Here is a 19,308-nt window from a genome sequence, read left to right as displayed (position 1 = left end):
GCTAGTAAAGGCTCCAGGCCCCCCCCTGCCGCCGCTGCTGCTGCTGCCGGGGGGAGAGTGATGAAGAGCCAGAGGATGAGGCGGTGAGCTCGCCGGGGCCGAGCTGCTTTCCACACACACACATTCAGTCCAGCTTCTCCTTCTGCACCAGCCGCGGGGCGTCCACAAAGTCCAGTCCGTTGAAGAGGATGAGGCCGCCCGTCACCACGCTGGCTGATCCCCAGAAGAGAACGTAGGCCAGAGTCTCAGTCCACGTGTCACCTGTGTGGGGACAAAGCAGGTCAAACCGAGGCACTGAAGACATAATAAAACTCTTTTTGCATCCTTCGTCAACATATTGGAGGCAAGTAGTCTCGCATTGCCAGACCTACCTCCACTGTGCTGCGGAGGAAGGACGCAATAGGACGTGATAACGGTGCCGCTGCAAAATAGCCTCGGGAAGGAACTTGTTTTGGTGGAACATGTGTACGTTCAAAACAAGTTTTAGTCGTGCAACAGAAAACTCATATTGGACAGATAGTCTAGCTAGCTGTCTGGATCTGAGGAGCAGTTAACCATAGTCCTCAGAAATCCACCGGAGTTTAGAACGCCAACACAAAGAAAGAGGAAGGGGACGGACATCCGGCCGAAAAAGAGGGACATCCGGCGGAACTGGAGCAATCCTCTAACTGAATTGTCGTCAATATAGACTATGGGGGAACTAACAAACACGGTAAATAGTGCATACATTTTTTTTTTCACAATACATAATATATAATACCAACTAAAGGTCCCGTGGCATGAACATCTCACGTTATGAGGTTTTTTAACATTAATATGAGTTCCCCCAGCCTGCCTATGGTCCCCCAGTGGCTAGAAATGGTGATAGGTGTAAACCGAGCCCTGGGTATCCTGCTCTGCCTTTGAGAAAATGAAAGCTCAGATGGACCAATCTGGAATCTTCTCCTTATGAGGTCACAAGAAGAAAGGTTACCTCCCCTTTCTCTGCTTTGCCCTCCTAGAGAAAGAGAGAGACATCATGGCTTGCAAAGTGGCAGTTGGTCAAGGCCACACCCCCACCCTCCACCTTGCCCCCCTCTCTCCTCAATAGCATTTAAAGTTACAGACACAGAAATGGCACATCTTAAGGAAAGCTCATTGTGGGACTGGCTCTAGTGGCTGTAATTCTGCATCGAGGCTGATTTTCGGGAAAGAGACTTCAGATACAGTATTAGGGGACCACTAAGGTCTATATAAAAGAGACTTCAGATAAAGTATTAGGGGACCACTAAGGTCTATATAAAAGAGACTTCAGATACAGTATTAGGGGACCACTAAGGTCTATATAAAAGAGACTTCAGATACAGTATTAGGGGACCACTAAGGTCTATATAAAAGAGACTTCAGATACAGTATTAGGGGACCACTAAGGCCTATGTAAAAGAGACTTCAGATACAGTATTAGGGGACCACTAAGGTCTATATAAAAGAGACTTCAGATACAGTATTAGGGGACCACTAAGGTCTATATAAAAGAGACTTCAGATACAGTATTAGGGGACCACTAAGGCCTATATAAAAGAGACTTCAGATACAGTATTAGGGGACCACTAAGGCCTATATAAAAGAGACTTCAGATACAGTATTAGGGGACCACTAAGGCCTATATAAAAGCATCCAAAAAGCAGCATGACGTAGGACCTTTAAGATAAATCGCCACTGTTCATCATATCCCCAACCGGCACCGTCAGACACCGCCTACCAAGAGCCTGGGTCTGTCCAAGGTTTCTTCCCAAGAGGGAGTTTTTCCTCGCCACTGTCGCACTGCTTGCTCGAATTACTGTAATTGTTGGGGCTTTGTAAATTATAGAGTGTGGTCTAGACCTACTCCATCTGTAAAATGTCTCGAGATAACTCGTGTTATGATTTGATACTATAAATAAAACTGAATTGAATTAAATAAACCCCGACGTTGTGGGTGTGCAGGTATGAAAATGGAGTGTATTGCAGTTTGTCTTACCAGCCATGAGCAGGCAGATGATGCACATGGAGAATGCTACCACCATGACGATAGGCAACTGGGGAAGGAAAAGAGTCCGATTAGAGACACCGGACACAGAAAGACCTATCAATGGATCGTCCTGAGCCCTTCTTACCGTCAGAAACTTCCAGTCTTTGGGATCACGCAGTGGGGTGGTCCAAACAGCTTCGTCCACAGCGTAGTTGCCCAGGAACAGATCGATGGAGTCCTGCAGTAAACACACACCAACTGGTTCCTACTGGTTCAACGCTCACTCTTCTCTAAACCTAACCCTGACATGAACTATTACTGGGTTCAGCCTGTTTAGTTGCGTAAAGCTTCAGGTTATCTTCAAATGTATTTCATTCATTAATATCTTTATCTTTTTTTGTGTCAGAACTCATTATACCTCTTGGACACCTGGACAATTCTCCTAAATATTACACTGTAACTGAAGATGCCCCTCAAACTTTATATTCTCATTCTATTAGTACACCTGTGAATAAGAGTGTAAGGATACACTGATCTGGATCGATATCGATTAAATGATCAACAATCCAATAACATTGATTCAAACAGAAAATATCGATACATATTATCTTCAAGATGCTTCTTTATTTTTAAATTCCAACTTTATATTTGTTCTTTTTTTTATTGAAAAGACATACGTCATTAAATGTCTGAAGAGCTCAATAATAAAAATATTAAATCATATTTTAGTTGCTTTTTCTGAGTTGATAAAATTTAAACTAATTGTGTTAAATGTGCATTAATGATATTGTCTCTTATCGATCTCAGGCCCCTGAATCAAATCCAAATAGTATCGTGGCAGACTTTAAAATATCGATACATATCATCCGTTTTAGGATGTGCCTTTATTTTGAAATCCCCACTTTATATTTATTCTTTTTATTGAAAAGAATAGTTTGTTTTTCCCCTGGAAGAGCTCAGAAATGACACGAGTTGATATAAATGAAACTAATTGTGTTAAATAAACAATGTTATTGTCTCATATCGATCAAAGGCCCCTGAATTGAATCCAACTTGTATCGTGGCAGACTTGAAGAAATCAGAAAATATTGTATCGCTGTCCAAATAATCATTATAATAATGTTTTGTGATGAAAACTTGTGATTTACAGCCCTCAGTGTGAAACCCTAATCACTACTCCACAGTGGGGGACCCACCTGTCTGAAGCCATCAGAGAAGTTGTTCTTGTAATATCGGATCATGGAGTTCCAGCCGTCCATCAGCAGCCCCCACTGAGTCCTCTTCCCCGTCCTGAGAGAGCACCATAAAGCATCATATCATAAAGAGGATGAGCTGTCCTCTGACATCACCATCTACACCATCTGATCGGATAGTCCTTTTTTCCCGGCAGACATGTTGACATGTCATAGTAGGAAAAGCACAGGTGCATTCAGAACCATTGATGATGGCTGCATTCCACTTAGGAGAGGTCCTGGTATTGGGCATGCTGACTCACTGAAGCCCCGTTTACACGAAGGGAAGACGCAGATATTTTCCTGCAGTTTGGCCTCTCATTTACACAAAAATCCAGTTTTTATCACAGAAAACGATTATTTCTAAAAACTCCAGCCAAAGTGAAGATTTTGGAAAACTTGTTTGCACGTTTGCATGTAAACTGAGACAAACGGAGGTTTAGGCAGCCGAGAGAGAGAAAGAGGACGCGATTGGTTGCTGTTGTTGCTATTGTCGGGATTCTGATTGGCTAACGTGGGCTTGAGCTTCTCGTTGCACTGCCACCTACAGGTTTGGCATGCTCTCGATGGCATTGATGGCATATATGCACGGGTACATATAAAGGAACACTTTTCTGAAAACGGAGAGGTTGAAGTTTACGTTTATGAAAATAGCCGGCCACGTGTAAACGTAGCATTAAATAGCTTACTGGGACACTTGATGGAATTGAGCCATCGTTGAGGTTATCAATTTCAGCTGTGCTTTTCCTACTATGACAAGTCAACATGTCTGCTGTGAAAAAGGTCCATAGAGCCTCTCCACCTGGGACAGCTTTCTTTCTTTTAGAATGCTCATAATGTGAGACAGAAATCACCTGGGTTAGAAACACTGACTAGTGATCTCTGTAAACCTGCTTTAATTGTAACTCTAACACATAGTACAGTCCAAACCAAGAACGATAACTATAACCATAACTTTAATGATGTGACCATCCACACTGCTGAACCATAAACAGTGGCGTCATGCTCGCACTGCACGCTCCAGCTGATAATAGTACATACACTAATACAGCAGACTTTGCAACTTAAAATTACAGGAATGCCTTTCTTCATCTTGTTGTCACGTAAGGGCCCTGTTCATTCGTGACATTTTAATTGCATTTTGTGTCTGTTAAGAGGCACAAAGGCACTCTTTAGAACATGCCCCCACAACTGGCAATTTAGCTAACTGGGAGCTCTGGCCATTGGCTGCAGCAACTCCAGTTTGCTAGCACCGATTTTGGTCATTTTCTTTTTTCCTATCGACAGTAAACATAGAAACATCTAGCGGAAAAGATTCAGGTAGAAATCGGCCGAAATTCTCCTTTAAGCTGGTTTCTGTTTCAGGTGAAAATCCCTCAGGGTCAGATTAAATGGCAGTGTAGATGTGAGACAGAACACTGGACTGCTAATGAAACAGACATCTAATGTGACAGAACAAATCAACATTAGCTTTGGACAGGTCAGGGTTTATCAGGATCCATATTATATACTATATTCATATCGTAGCTCATTTTATAGAAACAAGGAAATGTTTTGTTAAAATGCATTGCTGTGGATCAAGTGTTGTGGGGAAGGACAGATGGAACGAATGGACAAACATCTCCTCCTTGCTCTGATCCTTGTCATCAGCATGTGTTCAGCTGGATGTTCAGGCGTCTGCTGTGTGGACACTGACCTGGTGAAGTCCGTCTTCAAGGCCCCAGTGCCAGCATACTGCTTGGCGCAGGCGTCAGCGTTGTCTGCCCAGGCTGCATGGGAGCAAACACATCACAGTGACACCTACGAGTGGAAAACGTAGGCGGGCCAGGTGATTAGTTCAAAAGGAAAGCACTGAGGGTGAGCCTACCGTTCTTGTACATCTTCACAAAGTCGGTCTGCTCCTCAATCTGCTGGCCCGTGTGGAGGACTCCCATTCTCTGCAGGAACACACACACACTTGAAAAAAAATTCACTTTTGAAATCATGCGTCAAAGGCTAAACTTCTGTTTTAATCTGCTGTTTATGCAAACTCAGCACTTCCTCCGCATTGACCTGTTGTAGTGATACATTCAGTGTAATGTCATCCTCACCCTCTTTTGGTCTGAATCGCTTTTTTAACAAGAGGATACCGTCACTCATTGTTTCCAATCCGTTTATTTTTACGTGGAGTTAAAGTACTTTGACAACTCCTGAGAAGCAGGGCACAGTCCCTCCCTTTGCTCGAAAGCTTTTAAAGGGTACCTTCAGTTTTATTCAACCCGTTTTTGTGTCTCAGTGACTGATGGAAACAATACCACCTGAAGAAGAAGGGGAAACTACATGTTTTTCACTCTGTTGTTATTTTTTTTATTACACACAGGCCCCAAATGCACATACATGCACAAACAGGACCTATTACTAGGGTTGGGCATCGTTTGGATTTTAACGATTCTGATTCCAATTCTGATTCTTCCTTTCGATTCCGGTTCTTATCGATTCTCGATTCCGATTCTTTAAGGGGTGGAGTTGAAACGGGTCACATGCCTATTTTCACAAATAAGTTTTATTTTGATTCAGTGGTGGGTTGTAGTTTTACAGTGCTTTATCAATGTAAAATAAAGCCACGCTTGAGCACTGCTTACTGTGCTCCAAGGCTGCAACACAACAGGCGCCTGGCCGCTTCGGAAACCAAAACTTTGGCATGTTAAATTTGGAACGCGTGATCAGATTTCAAACCAAATCCTCCAGACGACTCATATTCTGACTAGAAGCTGAGTATGACGACGTCAGGCTATGAACTGGCAGCTCTCAGTCCACTCTACTGCCACCCCCGCACATTCTGGTAAAACTACAAGGATCTTACTCTTTAACAAAAAGCTCTACCTCTGTAGGGATCCTTTCCATAATGTTAACACTTAGAATAATAACCCGAGTCTGTCAGCGGCAAAAACAGAACTTTTAGTGGATGCTAACTGACGACGCACATTTAACCATTAATGTTACATAGCAGCTTGTTTCGTCTTGCTTAATACTACTATTTCAAAGATTGTTGTTCCAATCAGTCACTTACACAAAAACACGGGAACATCGGGTCCAGGTTGAAGGAAACCGAAGTTACCCTTTAAAAAGAATAACAAGTGGTCAAATGTTGCGATCGTTATATCTAGTAAGTGCATAACGGTCGTGCACGATTTGAGACAACACTAGCCTGTCCAAATGTACGCACAACACAAGTGAGTACATAGTGTACTACATTATTCTCATTTTCATTGAAAAATATATATATATATATATATATATATATATATATATATATATATAAAAATTATTGAAGTGTGATTTTTTTGCGAGGATCTGTACCAAACAAAGATTTTTTTTCTTTAGCCTGTAGGATATGATGTTTTAGGCCTGGACGTCTCTGCAGCACCACAACACTTTATTTTAGAATGGTTTGACACACGTTTTGCCTTTAACAAATATTAGGCCCCCCCCCCTGTGATTTGGCTATTGCACTAGTTCATATTGCGATTTCGGTACAATTGCGATAAATTGTGCAGCCCTAAGTGTAACCCACAGAAATTCAAGCTGCACATCTCTATGTTCAGTTGTTCTGATTATTGCGTCCACCCTCTGTTTGACGGTGGGGTCGTACCCGTAGCTGGGACTGCAGCGAGCGCTGGGCCAGCATGCTCTGGATGACATTGGTCCGGTCCAGGCAGTCCATGCAGTTGCTACGGAACACCCCCTCCTGGTTCAGCAGCACCTTCCCGTCCGCATCCACCAGGAAGTATCTGAACACACACACACACACAAACACACACACACAGACACATACACACACCCCATTACTTCTGATGCACAGCACACAGGTAGCCACCTACTGTACTGTATAACAGGGAGAAGCTCACTGACCCAAACTCATCCTGCATTTCAGCGACCATGTCCAGTAAGATCTGCAGCCGGTGCCACCTCATCCGACTGCACTCCTTATGGAAGTCAAAGGCTATGTACCTGCAGAAGAGCATCACCAAGGAATAGAATGACCTGTGTACGGCTGCAACTAACCATTATATTAGCGTCATGGTGGATTCATTTGTGGATTATTTTCTGGATGAATGGATTAGTTGTTTGGTCTCTAAAATGTGGATCAGTGTTTCCCAAAGCCCAAAGATGACGTCCTCAAATGTCTTGTTTAGTCCACAACTCAAAGATATTTGGTTTAGTGTCCCAGAGGAGAGAAGAAACTACAACATATTCACATTTAACAAGCTGACATCACAAGTTTGTCTGTTTTTTCATTAAAAAAAAAAATTATTCAAAACCGCTCTGCGCCGGCCGTTCCACAGATTTCGTACGGGGGAGCGCTGCACTCAAAGTGCTCGATGGTGTTTTAAGCCCCCAACGTCGACTTCAAGGCAGCGCTGCCACCGTCGACTTCAAGGCACCTAACCATTGCCTAATCCTAGTGCCTTCCAGGCAGCGCTGCCTGGAAGATGACGTCGGGGGCTTAAAACCCCAAACACCGCTCAAAGTTCAAATTATTTAAACTTTGACCTAGTTGCCACTGACCTTTCGAAAGCGCAACTAATGAGATAACAGCATGTCGTTACCTAGCAACAGGGAAATAGTTTCCTTTGCCACCCTTGATGACGTTTACCTGCTCTCTGCGCTTTGCCCTGCGCCCTACCTTGCGGTGCTCACAGAGCAAACCGCGTATCATGTGTAGGCGGCTTAACCGATTACTCAATTAACGAATAGCTGCCGATTGATTTAATAGTTGACAACTAATCCATTCATCTTTGCAGCTCTAGACCTGTGTTGTAAATATGAAGAACCCAGCCACGTGTGAGTGTAGAACAATTTGGTGGAAATCTTACTTGATCATGCCATTACCCAGGTTGGTCACCATCTTGTCAAACGCCAGCTCCAGTGGCTTCTCGGAGCCCTTCTGGTTGATCTGTGGGGAAAACATGACAGGAACCTCAGAGTTTCTATCAAACAAGCATGCAAACAAACATAAAAGGAGTATTTGTCACTGTCGTGGTATTATTTCCTTTGACTGTCATATCATGGATTTAAAAATAAAATCAACATGTAGCTGGCACGTTGACTTCATAAAGTGAAAGTAATACAGGTGATGGGATCAACAGATCTCACCAAGTTCAAAATGACTTGTCTTCCGTAGAGAATAATCTGCGAGTCAAAGTGTCTCTGGAACCCGTCCAGCTGGAGAGACAGACAGAGAGAAGACGAACGGATGAGAGATGAACTGAACACAGTGGGCCTTGCTCGGTCTGATGCTAATGTAAAGACATCTTACGTGGTTCACGGTTTTGTTGATCTGGGGTTTGGGCTTGTACTTGAGATTGGGCCTTTGGGACCAGTAGAAGGGGATGGAGCCTCGAGTCTACGAGGACAAATGACATCATGCATAAACACGCCATCACCCTGCTTTCTCCTGTCAGACAGCTGCCAGAGTCACACGCTCATGTCAACGTGGACATGAGCACTGGGGACTCAACTGTGGGCAGGGTTAATTCAATGTCAAAGTAGTTTTAGAGGAATATAAACACAAACTGAAGACATGTTTCAATTGTTGTAACAGTAATAGTGAGGGTTGATGTCGTGCAGGATTTACAGTTCATGGCGACATGAAAGGAGAAATCCGGCGCAAAATGACCTAGGGGTTAATGTGTACCTAGTCGACCGTTCTCTGGGAATTGTTTTCATGCTAATCGAATGTGAATGTGAATGTGAATTGAATGCCGTGCTTGAGCTATGTTAGTGGTTACTGGTTGCACAGCGTTCGACGTTCGACTGGTCATGCCTGTTTCCCCAAGATGGCGCCCACCTGTATACGTGAACGGTACGGGCTTTCTAAACTATCTTTTTATAAACAGTCTGTACACTTACAAAGTTCTCAATGCTTCGGTTTACATGTAGGGGCCCTCATTCTGCTACCGTGAAAGTGTGGTGCTATTTTGAGCCTTGTTACTGGTGTAGAAATGGAGATTTCTTTTTACTTTACCCTCTGCCCCGATGACTAGCGCTATAAGCTAATTAGCGGTTTGCGCTAAAACTGGTCACAATCGATTAGCATGAAAACCTATCCCAGAGAACGGTCGAACTCGGTATCCATGCGTTATTAACCCCTAGGTTCATTTTGCCTCGGATTTCTCCTTTAACAAAATATTGACGTGCTTTGAGGTGGAGAAAAATGTTTGCTTGTTTGTATGAATGCACCAATCACCAAGGCAAAGTCCATGTAGTTCCACTACTGTGGCAATAAACTCCCTTCTGATTCTGATTGAATGATCATTCAATCCTTCTTATGGCAGACGTCACTGTATCTCTGCTGTAGCATTATCAGAATCAGAAAGGAGTTTATTGCCACAGTAGTTACCCTACGTTGAATTTGCCTTGGTGATTGGGGCAGACATACACAAACAAAAAATAAACAATCAATACAGAAACAGATCTATACCAAATATCTGTTTAAGTAGTAATACTGCTTTGGCTCACCTGAACAAAGGAAGCCTTGGCACTGTTGAACTGAACGATCTGCTCCGTTTCCACGTAGTTAGCAGGATGGCCTTCTGAATCAATGCCTGCACGCAAACACGCAGAGCGCTGCTTTAGACGATTCTCTTTTAGTTAATGTCCACTGGGTGGCTGCACAGCTGATTTGAGCTGGAGCAGGTAATATGAAAATCACTTGAATGAAACGTATATGTAACGATGAATTTCGTTAGCAACTGATGCTGTCTTTCTGTACATACAGTAGAACTTAGTTTGTCTTGCCATAAATGAGCTGCAGATGTGTTTCAATATGTCTGTAAAACGCAGAACAATTACACTATGTTGGAAATGTGTGTGCTGAGGAGGGCTGGGTACCAGACCTCCATACTTTTTAGGCACCGACTGAATTGCCTACATAGTATCAAGTATGTAAAAAGACCTCGTCGTTCAATACCAAAGTTCAATTTCCCACGAAGTCGCTAAAATGATTTACGTAGGCAGGTAGACGGCGTTACAGTCACACATTCTGACAGGTCACAGATTTTGGTGTAACGCCTGTTAGTGTATCCAGCCGGGTAAAAGGTAGCAGGAGATTTCTTTATGTAGGCCTATTTGTATTTTAATTTCATTTTAAGAGTTATCTGTGTAGGTATGGCTGATACTGGGGCAGATTATGTTGGCTGCTACAATATTTTCTGCATTCTGGTGAAAGTTTCTGCAACAATTTGTGCCTTTTCTGCATCAATTTATGGTGCAAATGTTTTTATTTATGCAAGGGGAATTATAAGAGCGGGCAGTAGCGTTACCTCGGACATAGTAGCGGACGCCGGCTCTGAAACAGCTCCTCCTGGAGATAATGGTCCACTCAAACACCTTTCCATTGATGCAGCTGGACTTCATGGTGATGACTAGTCAACAGATGTGTTAAGGAACTGACATGGAATAGTAAGGAGGCGGTGCATATGCGTACTCAAAAACAACTCATATACACAAGCATACCTGAGGGCTGCTGATTTAAATTGGCCATGATGTGTTTTTGTTGGATCTTCATTACTATATATAGTCACCCTGATCTAGCAACACATTTAACAGCAGGAAGCCAGGGAGACAATTCAGAAATCATAAATCTAAAGATAATAAAGTGGACACACCTCAGATAGCACGGCGAGATGGGCCCAACATGAAAGATCATTCACTAAAACAGAACTGTGGCAGTGAGACAACGAGAGGAAAGGATACAGCCATGGACAACAGGAAACACAAACCTGTGTAACTGGAAGGAGAGAGCCATGTTAGATCAAATGCTGCCATTTATTAATTATTCTGGGCACAATTTGTGTGGAATTAAACTTACCCATGTAACCACTGAATAGAAGATGTACTCACAGAATCAGGGTTACACATATACGGTCCATACAAACATGAAGCTCTCTTTCACAGCATTATTTTATTGTCTCACTATCAGTTCTGGGGGCTGACAAGGGTGGCCAGTGCCCCCGTAATATTAATATGGCAAATATTTTCATACATTTTTAACCCCACCTTTGTACCCAAAGAAGGCCTATTGTTTACAGTATGTGCAGTGATAAATAAAGGTTAACACTGAATGAGTATTCTTGTGTTTTTTGTTATATGTATATTATTGTGTATTATTAGTATTTTGTATAACCAAACCTATGGAGGGTTGGTGGGATGTAGAACTTTTGCTTAACATATTTGTTAACCCTAAAATCACATGTGGCCCCAGCCTGGCCCCTTCATTGGAAATGGTCTAGAGCCGCCACTGCTCACTATGGGTACAGATGCTGTACTGGACATGTGAAAGTTGCAACTGTACATTTCAGTTGTTACTACAATACACACACAATAACAGAAAATATTTTTTTTTCCTTTCGATATGTTTATTTGTATATCTATATCCGGTCACAGGTGGTCACTCGAGACCCATGGGGAGACCCATTCTGCTGCCAGGTGTGAACAGACATACACCTGGGATCGGATCACCACTGAAACCATGTTAACGCCATGTCTGATCTCAGGCTTTTCAATTCAATTCAATTCAGTTTTATTTATAATGTCAAATCCTAACAGGAGTTATCTCAAGAGACTTTACAGATAGAGTAGGTCTAGACCACACTCTATCACTAACAAAGACCCAACAATTCCCTCCCCCAAGAGCCAGCATTTGGTGCGACAGTTGCGAGGAAAAAACGTGTTTTTACACAGCAGAAAGCTCAGACAGAACCGGACTCTTGGTGGGCGGCCATCTGTTGCTTTCTTTTTTAACAGTTTTATTAGGCATCGTTTGTCAAAATGTTCCCAACAGGACTAATAAAAAAAAATATTTCCAGAACCTCTGCTGAAAGAAATATAAAACATCTTTATATCTATGATAATGACAGCAGAGAGAGATTCTACAATAGAATGGTAGAAAACTCTTTGTACATGGGCAGCACAGACTTCTGTTGTTTAGTTGGGTGTTAATGAGTTGCCTAAAATAATGGAAACTAGGTTTCAAAGGCCCAATCTTTGCTCCACTTCTAACCAGAAGGAAACTAAATAAACGCTGTGAAAGAGAACATTGGATGTGTCTTACCTCCGGCTGTGCAATGAATTCCCTCAACAGGTGGCCATTCCAGACGAAACGCTGATCTGCCTGCAACAGGGACAGGTAGCACATGTTAATACGACGCCAAACACTCCTGGAGACGAGGCTGACTGCTAAATAAAAACAGAATACAAGGGGGTTTGACTTACACGTACAATCCTGGAATTGCTTGTGTGTCATTTGATGGATAACAACATTTCTGATTGGGTTTTGATTCACACAAAGAGACTGGCCTGCATGTGGTGTATCAGGAACTAGAGCCCGACCAATAAAGGATTTTTATGTGTAACAAAACATAAACAGATTTCCCTAACATTAGTTATTTGTAGTTATTTATGAGTCCTCACTAAAATAATATGATAATGCAGTTTAAAAATAAACAGAACAGAGGAACATCAAAATATATTATAAGTTCTGATGAATAAAATGTATAAAAATACAAACTTAAGATATGAAACTTAAAGTCCTTTAAACAAAAAGACAATAACAACAACAAAAATCAAAGAGTGTAGCCAACAGGGAGGTTGTAGAGCGCCCTCTGGTGGACAGACTATGCAACGCCAACACTCATAACATGGTTGAAGGGTGTTTCGTCCGTTTTATTTTTTTAAATATTCATATATCGGCCATTATAAATGCCGATACGATAGTTTGGAAAATGCCTAATATCGGCCGGCCGATATATCGGTCGGGCTCTATCAGGAATATCTTACCCTCTCCAGGAGGCTCATCTCCTGGAACTCGGGGCTGGTGTTGGCCAGGCGCTGTAGGGTGTGGGTCAGGTCGTAGTCTGTTGCAAAGTAGAAGCCGTCTGTGTGAAGCACATTGTTGATCATGGACAGGAAGGTCTTGTTGTCTTGCATCTGAAACGAGACACAAATCCGGCAGCAGAGGTGAGAGATCCAGGCTCGATGGTGTTTTAAGCCCCCAACGTCTCCTTCCAGGCAGCGCTGTGACCGTTGACTCCAAGGCACCTAACCATAACCATAACAATTGCCTAATCCTTGTGCCTTCCAGGCAGCCTCTCTTCAATTGTTATTGTATATTTCTTGTAAATTTGTAAATTCTATTGTATTGTTATACTGTATACTTAAAGCGTAACTCTCGCCAAAATGCAACCTAGGGTCTTTTTGTGAATGTACCCGAGTCAAACTTTCGTTTAAAAGCATATTTAGGACGGAAGCGCCACTTTTAAGATTTACCGTATTTTCGTTTTTCAGTCAAATGTCCTTTTGAATGGGAGTGCTAGGGGCACTTTTATGCTAGCCTCAAAAGAGCTATTTTTAAAACACTAAGAAGGCTCGACACAACATGAAACTTTGCCCGAAGTATCACCAGGGGCTCTACACCTTAATGAAAGCGTTGACAACATTGTTTGTATACCCAGAGTTTACTAAAAAGAAAGGTTTTGAACAACTGTCCATCTAAATTTACAGGGTAGATGGACAATGGGCCCTGGACCACACCTACCAAAAATTATACATTTTTTTGCCTTTAACTCCCACATTATACATTGCACATTAAAAAACCTTATATCCCCGTGTTACTTGAATCAAGCTGAATCACATGATGTAGGCCACGCCCATTTTGGCTTAAAATATTTTTCGCAATATCGCACAATGCACAAAACCAACTTTTTCGAACTCCTCCTAGGCCGTGTGACGGATCAGCACGAAACCTGGTAGGTAGCATCTCCAGATGGACCTGACCAAAAGTTACTCAAAGAATTTTGCTATGTTAAAGTATGCTAGCTACCACACACATATAACATATCTCGGCCAAATTAAATGTTATCAGCAATGAACTTGAGATCATTGTTCAACATCCCACTACGATGCTCTGTACCAAATTTGGTCAAGATTGGCCTTTAGGGGGCGCTATAAGTTTATTTGTTTTGGCCAATAACTCAATGCATTTAAATGGGAAATTTGCAATTGCAATATCTCTGCCACAGTAAAATCAATCAACACGAAACTTGTGATGCTCGTTTTGCATGCCGCTCTGTACCAAATTTGGCGAAGATCGGCCATTAGGGGGGCGCTATAATCAATGTAGACGTGTTTTGGCTCCTTTAACTCAATCACTGTTAATGGCATATTTGCAATGGGAATGTACCACAGACCTTACAGCTCACACTTCTCAATATTTACTGATATTTACCTCCTACCGGACTTTTTGGTTTTTACTTTCGTGTGCTCCCCTGGTTTTCTATAATAAATAAACTTCTTAACCCACCTGACAAAATTTCTACAACCTTCAGAGTGGACAAATGCAACTATTTTCTTTCACTTTTTCAATCCAAAAATCAACACTATTCATAGGCACTGATACTGTGGGTGCACCCACGGAAAATACTGAGCACCCACGTGTGCCAGACTGCCAGAAGGCTACATTCATTTCCAATTAAACATTGCAGTTGGTGCTAAGTGGAGAGTCTGTCATAGTGTGATTGGTTATGTCGGTGGCATTGATTCTTCATTTCCCACAAAGCTGATCGTGGTTACGTGTCAGTTAAACTTTTCATCTCCAATCCCATCTGTATTAGTGAGAAGTGGCTCTGTCCTGAGTTGAAAGCCTACTTTACACTCCTTCCAGAAAAAGAGATTTTTTTGTGATTGTTGCGGGCAAAAATCCTTGATTATGCGGCACGTTTTCTTAAAAAAATGCGATGGAATATGCGGAATATTTATGCAATTTTATGCAATGAAATTGCGGGAACTTTTTGATGATGGTTTGATGGAAAACAGAAAAAAAAGTGATTCCCTCAACACCCTGCTTTTTTTTTAAACTTTATTTCAAAAAATAGTTTACAGATATTTAGTTATCGCAATACTTAAACAAATAAGATACAAAAATATATACAAATAATATAATATGAAAGTAAAAATAAAAGTAATAGTCTAAACAGAGGGAAATAAAAGATACAAAAGAGACAGATTCAAAAATCGTTAATAATATAGACATCAGAAACAAACAAAGAAATCTGAGTAGACATCAGATATTAAGATAGCTTTCTTATTGGATACCAGCTTAAGAGACTCAAAGTACATAACATACATCCTCCAACACCTGCTTTTTGATGATGTTCACGTTGCGTAATTACGTCACTTCATAACGCTCCCACGGCAACAGGGGAAAATGGCTGCTCTTGTGTGAAGTAAACGCAACTTTTTTTTAACTTTCTGCTAAGATGTGACTTTATGCAATGAAAATGCGGGGATTATGAAATCATGCAAGCCCCGCATATTTTGCGTGGAGATCGGCAATTTATGCGGCAAAGTGCAGCATATTTGAAAAAAATATGCTGCACTTTGTGATTGCATGTGATTGCAGTAGACAATCACATGGGGGGCCGCATTTTTTTTCAAAAAGTAACTACATTTACATACTGTGAATCGTTTTTGTTTTTTTTAACCAAGAATCAATTTTAAATCGAAAATCAATTTTGAATCGAATCTTGAGCCTGAAAAATAAATATCGAATCGTGACATTTTCTGAATCGTGCACCCCTAGTGTGTATATGGGACAGCGACTCCACCAGGGGAGCTCCCTGACCCAGAGGTGTTAGATACAGACTTTGCCTATCCCGTGTGAATGAGCCGCATGAAACGCAGACATGGGGGTGATTTCTAAATCACATGAGGTCCCCTGGTAATACTAGTCCTGTGAGAGACTTCATCATCCAGCCACATGTACAGCCCGGAGCCGTGGGATTAGGGTTGCACGACATGGACAAAATGTGATATTGCGATATCGATTAGGAACACTGCGGTATCGATATTCATTTCGGTATTTTTAAACCTATGTAAAATTACAAACGTTATGGGAAAACGCATCAAAATACTGTAGATTCACAACAATATAGTGCACACCGAGACTTATGTAGTGCGGATGGACCGCAGGTCAGTCGTGGATGAAAAATATTCATTATTTCCGACTCCAAACTCTGCCTCATATAAACACTGTTTATAAAGTTGCGGGATAGCTACCGGTGGGAAATAGATGCGGGATGGGATTACTTTTGGCCACTAAAGTTTCCTCTTCAATCTCTGTTATTTCGTCTTCTCCCTGAGCAACACTCATTCTCTTTACTTTTGTGTTCTTTTTGCTCAACTGACTCCCTTCGCTCTCTCTTTAGGTCCTTTTTCTTTCCCTCTGATTTGCTCCATTTTTTTTGTCTCGATCCATTTCGTCACTTATATATATTTCGATATAATATTGCGCAACGTGATATTGCGATAACGATATTAAGTCAATATATCATGCACCCCTACGTGGGATCCTACCTGGTTGTCTGTCAGATGTAGGATTGTCTTCTTATAGGAGATGATGTCAAAGTCCAGAGCCTTCCACACCGCATGGCCCAGCAAATCTCCCACCTTCTTCTTCTTCGTGATGACGACCACGTACATGCCTAACACACGCAGGGGGGCGGAAATGAAGCGGACGCTGCTGATCTCCCGCCTCGCTAACAGCTGATAGTTGCCAAATGTTCTTCCTGCAGCACGGTCTGAACTTACCTGCCACCAGACGGATGGTCCCCATCAGTCCACAGATTGGCCGGCTGTCAGCAGACGCAGGGACGTCCCTCTTCACTGAGGACCAAAGCATGGACACAACAATGGTTAGTGAATGATCATTTTTTTAACATTTATGACTCTCTGAATGACTATGTTGATTATCTATCCTCCTGACAAACTCTGATCACAAGTTATCAGAGAATGAAGGGACGCCTTAAAACAGCCTTTTCACTATGAGCTGCAAGTAATATGAGACAGAGAAAAGACAGCAAAGTCCCCATAAATGTAAAACTAGGACATGTTTGGCATTTGAACTTACAAAAGGACTAACACACCTGATTGATCGAAACAGAGGCCTAACAGATAATGTTCTCCCTGAAGTTAACCCAGCCGACCTACTGCGTATATACAGTTGCGCTTATAAGATTGGCATGGGGTACTTTCCATAAAATCATCTCTCAATGCAAAATCAAACCAGCAATTAGGCTAACCGACATAAAACCATGCCAATCTCTAGGTATGGTGAAGGGTATGTGATGATATGGGGCTATTTTAATTCCAAAGGCCAAGGGAACTTTAACAGGATGCATAGTAGCCTATCCTGGATCCATGAAATAACTGGCCTTTAAAAATAAAAATCTGCCTTCCTCTATGGGAATTTAACATAGGGGTGTACTTACTTATGCCCCCTGTATTTTAAGGAAGAACATCTATTTATGTACGATACATTATTCATTCACAAAGAAAACTGGTGTCCTTAAAGGTCGGATTTTTCCTCATTTTTTTAATTAAGGCATCAAGATCTTCCAAAAGATTATTTTTTTATTCCTCTTTTCAGTCAACTTTAGCATGGGTTCATAAACTTATGAGCACAATTGTATATACTGTATATATATACACACACACACACACACACACATGTATGAGCCTCTCCATGGGCTCTTTTCATGCAGCGGAGATGATTATAACTTAGGCTACAGTCTCTTTGTCTGTGATCAGTGTGCTGGAGCTCAACGTGGTCACCTGAACAACCTGTGCTGCTCACCTGTGAGAGTCATCTCCGTGGAAACCCTGTCGATGGCCAGGACGTCCTCAGATCCGTCATCGCAAGCCTCGATGTAGAACTTCTCTGGTGTGGTGCGCCTATAGGGACACACACAGCGCGCGCGCGCACGCACACACACACACACACACACACACACACACACACACACACACACACACACACACACACACACACACACACACACACACACACACACACAGGTTTAAAACCCCACAAACATCCTCATCATCATCTTAAGCAGCCCTTTGTGTAACAACGCCACTACTACAGTCCAATGCGGCCAGAGACAGCTAGAGGCGGAGAGCACAGAGAGCTGACCGGACACAGCTGTTAGCTCACTAGGCTAAAGCACGGACACAGCTGTTAGCTCACTAGGCTAAAGCACGGACACAGCTGTTAGCTCACTAGGCTAAAGCACGGACACAGCTGTTAGCTCACTAGGCTAAAGCACGGACACAGCTGTTAGCTCACTAGGCTAAAGCACCGCACTGTTAGAGCTGCTCAGAGCTAGCTCCAGCCGACTGTGCTCCCGGCTAGCTCAGCACTCCATGTTCCATTCAGTGGGGTTATTAATGTCCGCAGACTAACCTAGAGGAGACCTGACTATGTGTGTGTGTGTGTGTGTGTGTGTGTGTGTCAGATGTAACGTTAGCACTGGCTGCAGTGACACGGTGCGTGCCGTCTGTGTGCGCGCAGCGGGGCTGTCTGTCTCTGTCTCTGTCTCTGTCTCTCTGAGTCCGGCTGGACGTGAAGTCCTCGCGGACTGTGCTCGCATCTTCAGGCGGTACGAACAGGAAATGAAGCCACGCGAACATGATGTGAATTGATCCACAGCACTTACAGGTTGAAACTCTGATAGGTGCTCGCCATCTTTCCTCCCGTTTGACCTCAGTGACGTGTCAGACAGCGACCGACACACCGGCGGGCTGCTACTTCCGCCATCCGCTGAGAGAGAGAGACGGGACGCCAGATGGCGCTGCTGCCGTGCGCACCCTGACGTCATGTTTCATGGTTACTATTCAGATCCTTTCAGTAAACTACTAATACCACACTGTAAAAAAAATAAAATAAAAAATACTCTGTTACATGTAAGAGCCCTGCATTGAAAATGTTACTCAAAATTCATATTTTAGAAACTGGAAAACGATCCAAACAGTTGTGTGTTTAATGGTCTAATCATTTCAGCTGGACTTGTAGGTCGTTATATTGTTGGCTAGTTTACTTTACAATAAAACATCAGATTTTGTCAACTACATGTGTTTTGTGTGCAGAAATCTTAACGTGTAAAGTAACTAGTAACTAAAGCTGTCAGGTGAATGTAGTGGAGTAAAAAGTAGGTACAATATTTCTCTCTGAAATGTAGCGGAGTAGAAGTAGAAAGTGGCATGAAAAGA

General features: G+C 42.4%; 1 protein-coding gene across 1 annotated transcript; it reads right to left on the bottom strand.

The window, feature by feature from the left end:
• LOC120563115 (phosphatidylinositol-3-phosphatase SAC1-B) lies at positions 1-18,879 on the bottom strand. The gene is made up of 20 exons (XM_039807228.1): positions 18,756-18,879; positions 17,894-17,991; positions 16,849-16,923; positions 16,615-16,742; positions 13,042-13,191; positions 12,317-12,376; positions 10,960-10,993; positions 10,527-10,628; positions 9,724-9,809; positions 8,522-8,608; positions 8,359-8,427; positions 8,079-8,158; positions 7,114-7,212; positions 6,854-6,992; positions 5,090-5,159; positions 4,919-4,991; positions 3,187-3,280; positions 2,136-2,228; positions 2,000-2,057; positions 1-261 (listed from the first exon to the last, which is right to left on the bottom strand). The coding sequence occupies exons 1-20, from the start codon at positions 18,782-18,784 to the stop codon at positions 125-127; spliced, it is 1,761 nt and encodes a 586-aa protein (XP_039663162.1). The 5' UTR covers positions 18,785-18,879; the 3' UTR covers positions 1-124.
• Positions 18,880-19,308: the final 429 nt, after the last annotated feature.

This window comes from Perca fluviatilis, chromosome 7 (genome assembly GCF_010015445.1).
Source record: "Perca fluviatilis chromosome 7, GENO_Pfluv_1.0, whole genome shotgun sequence".
NCBI lineage: Eukaryota > Metazoa > Chordata > Actinopteri > Perciformes > Percidae > Perca > Perca fluviatilis.
This window is presented reverse-complemented; position numbering and strand designations above follow the sequence as displayed.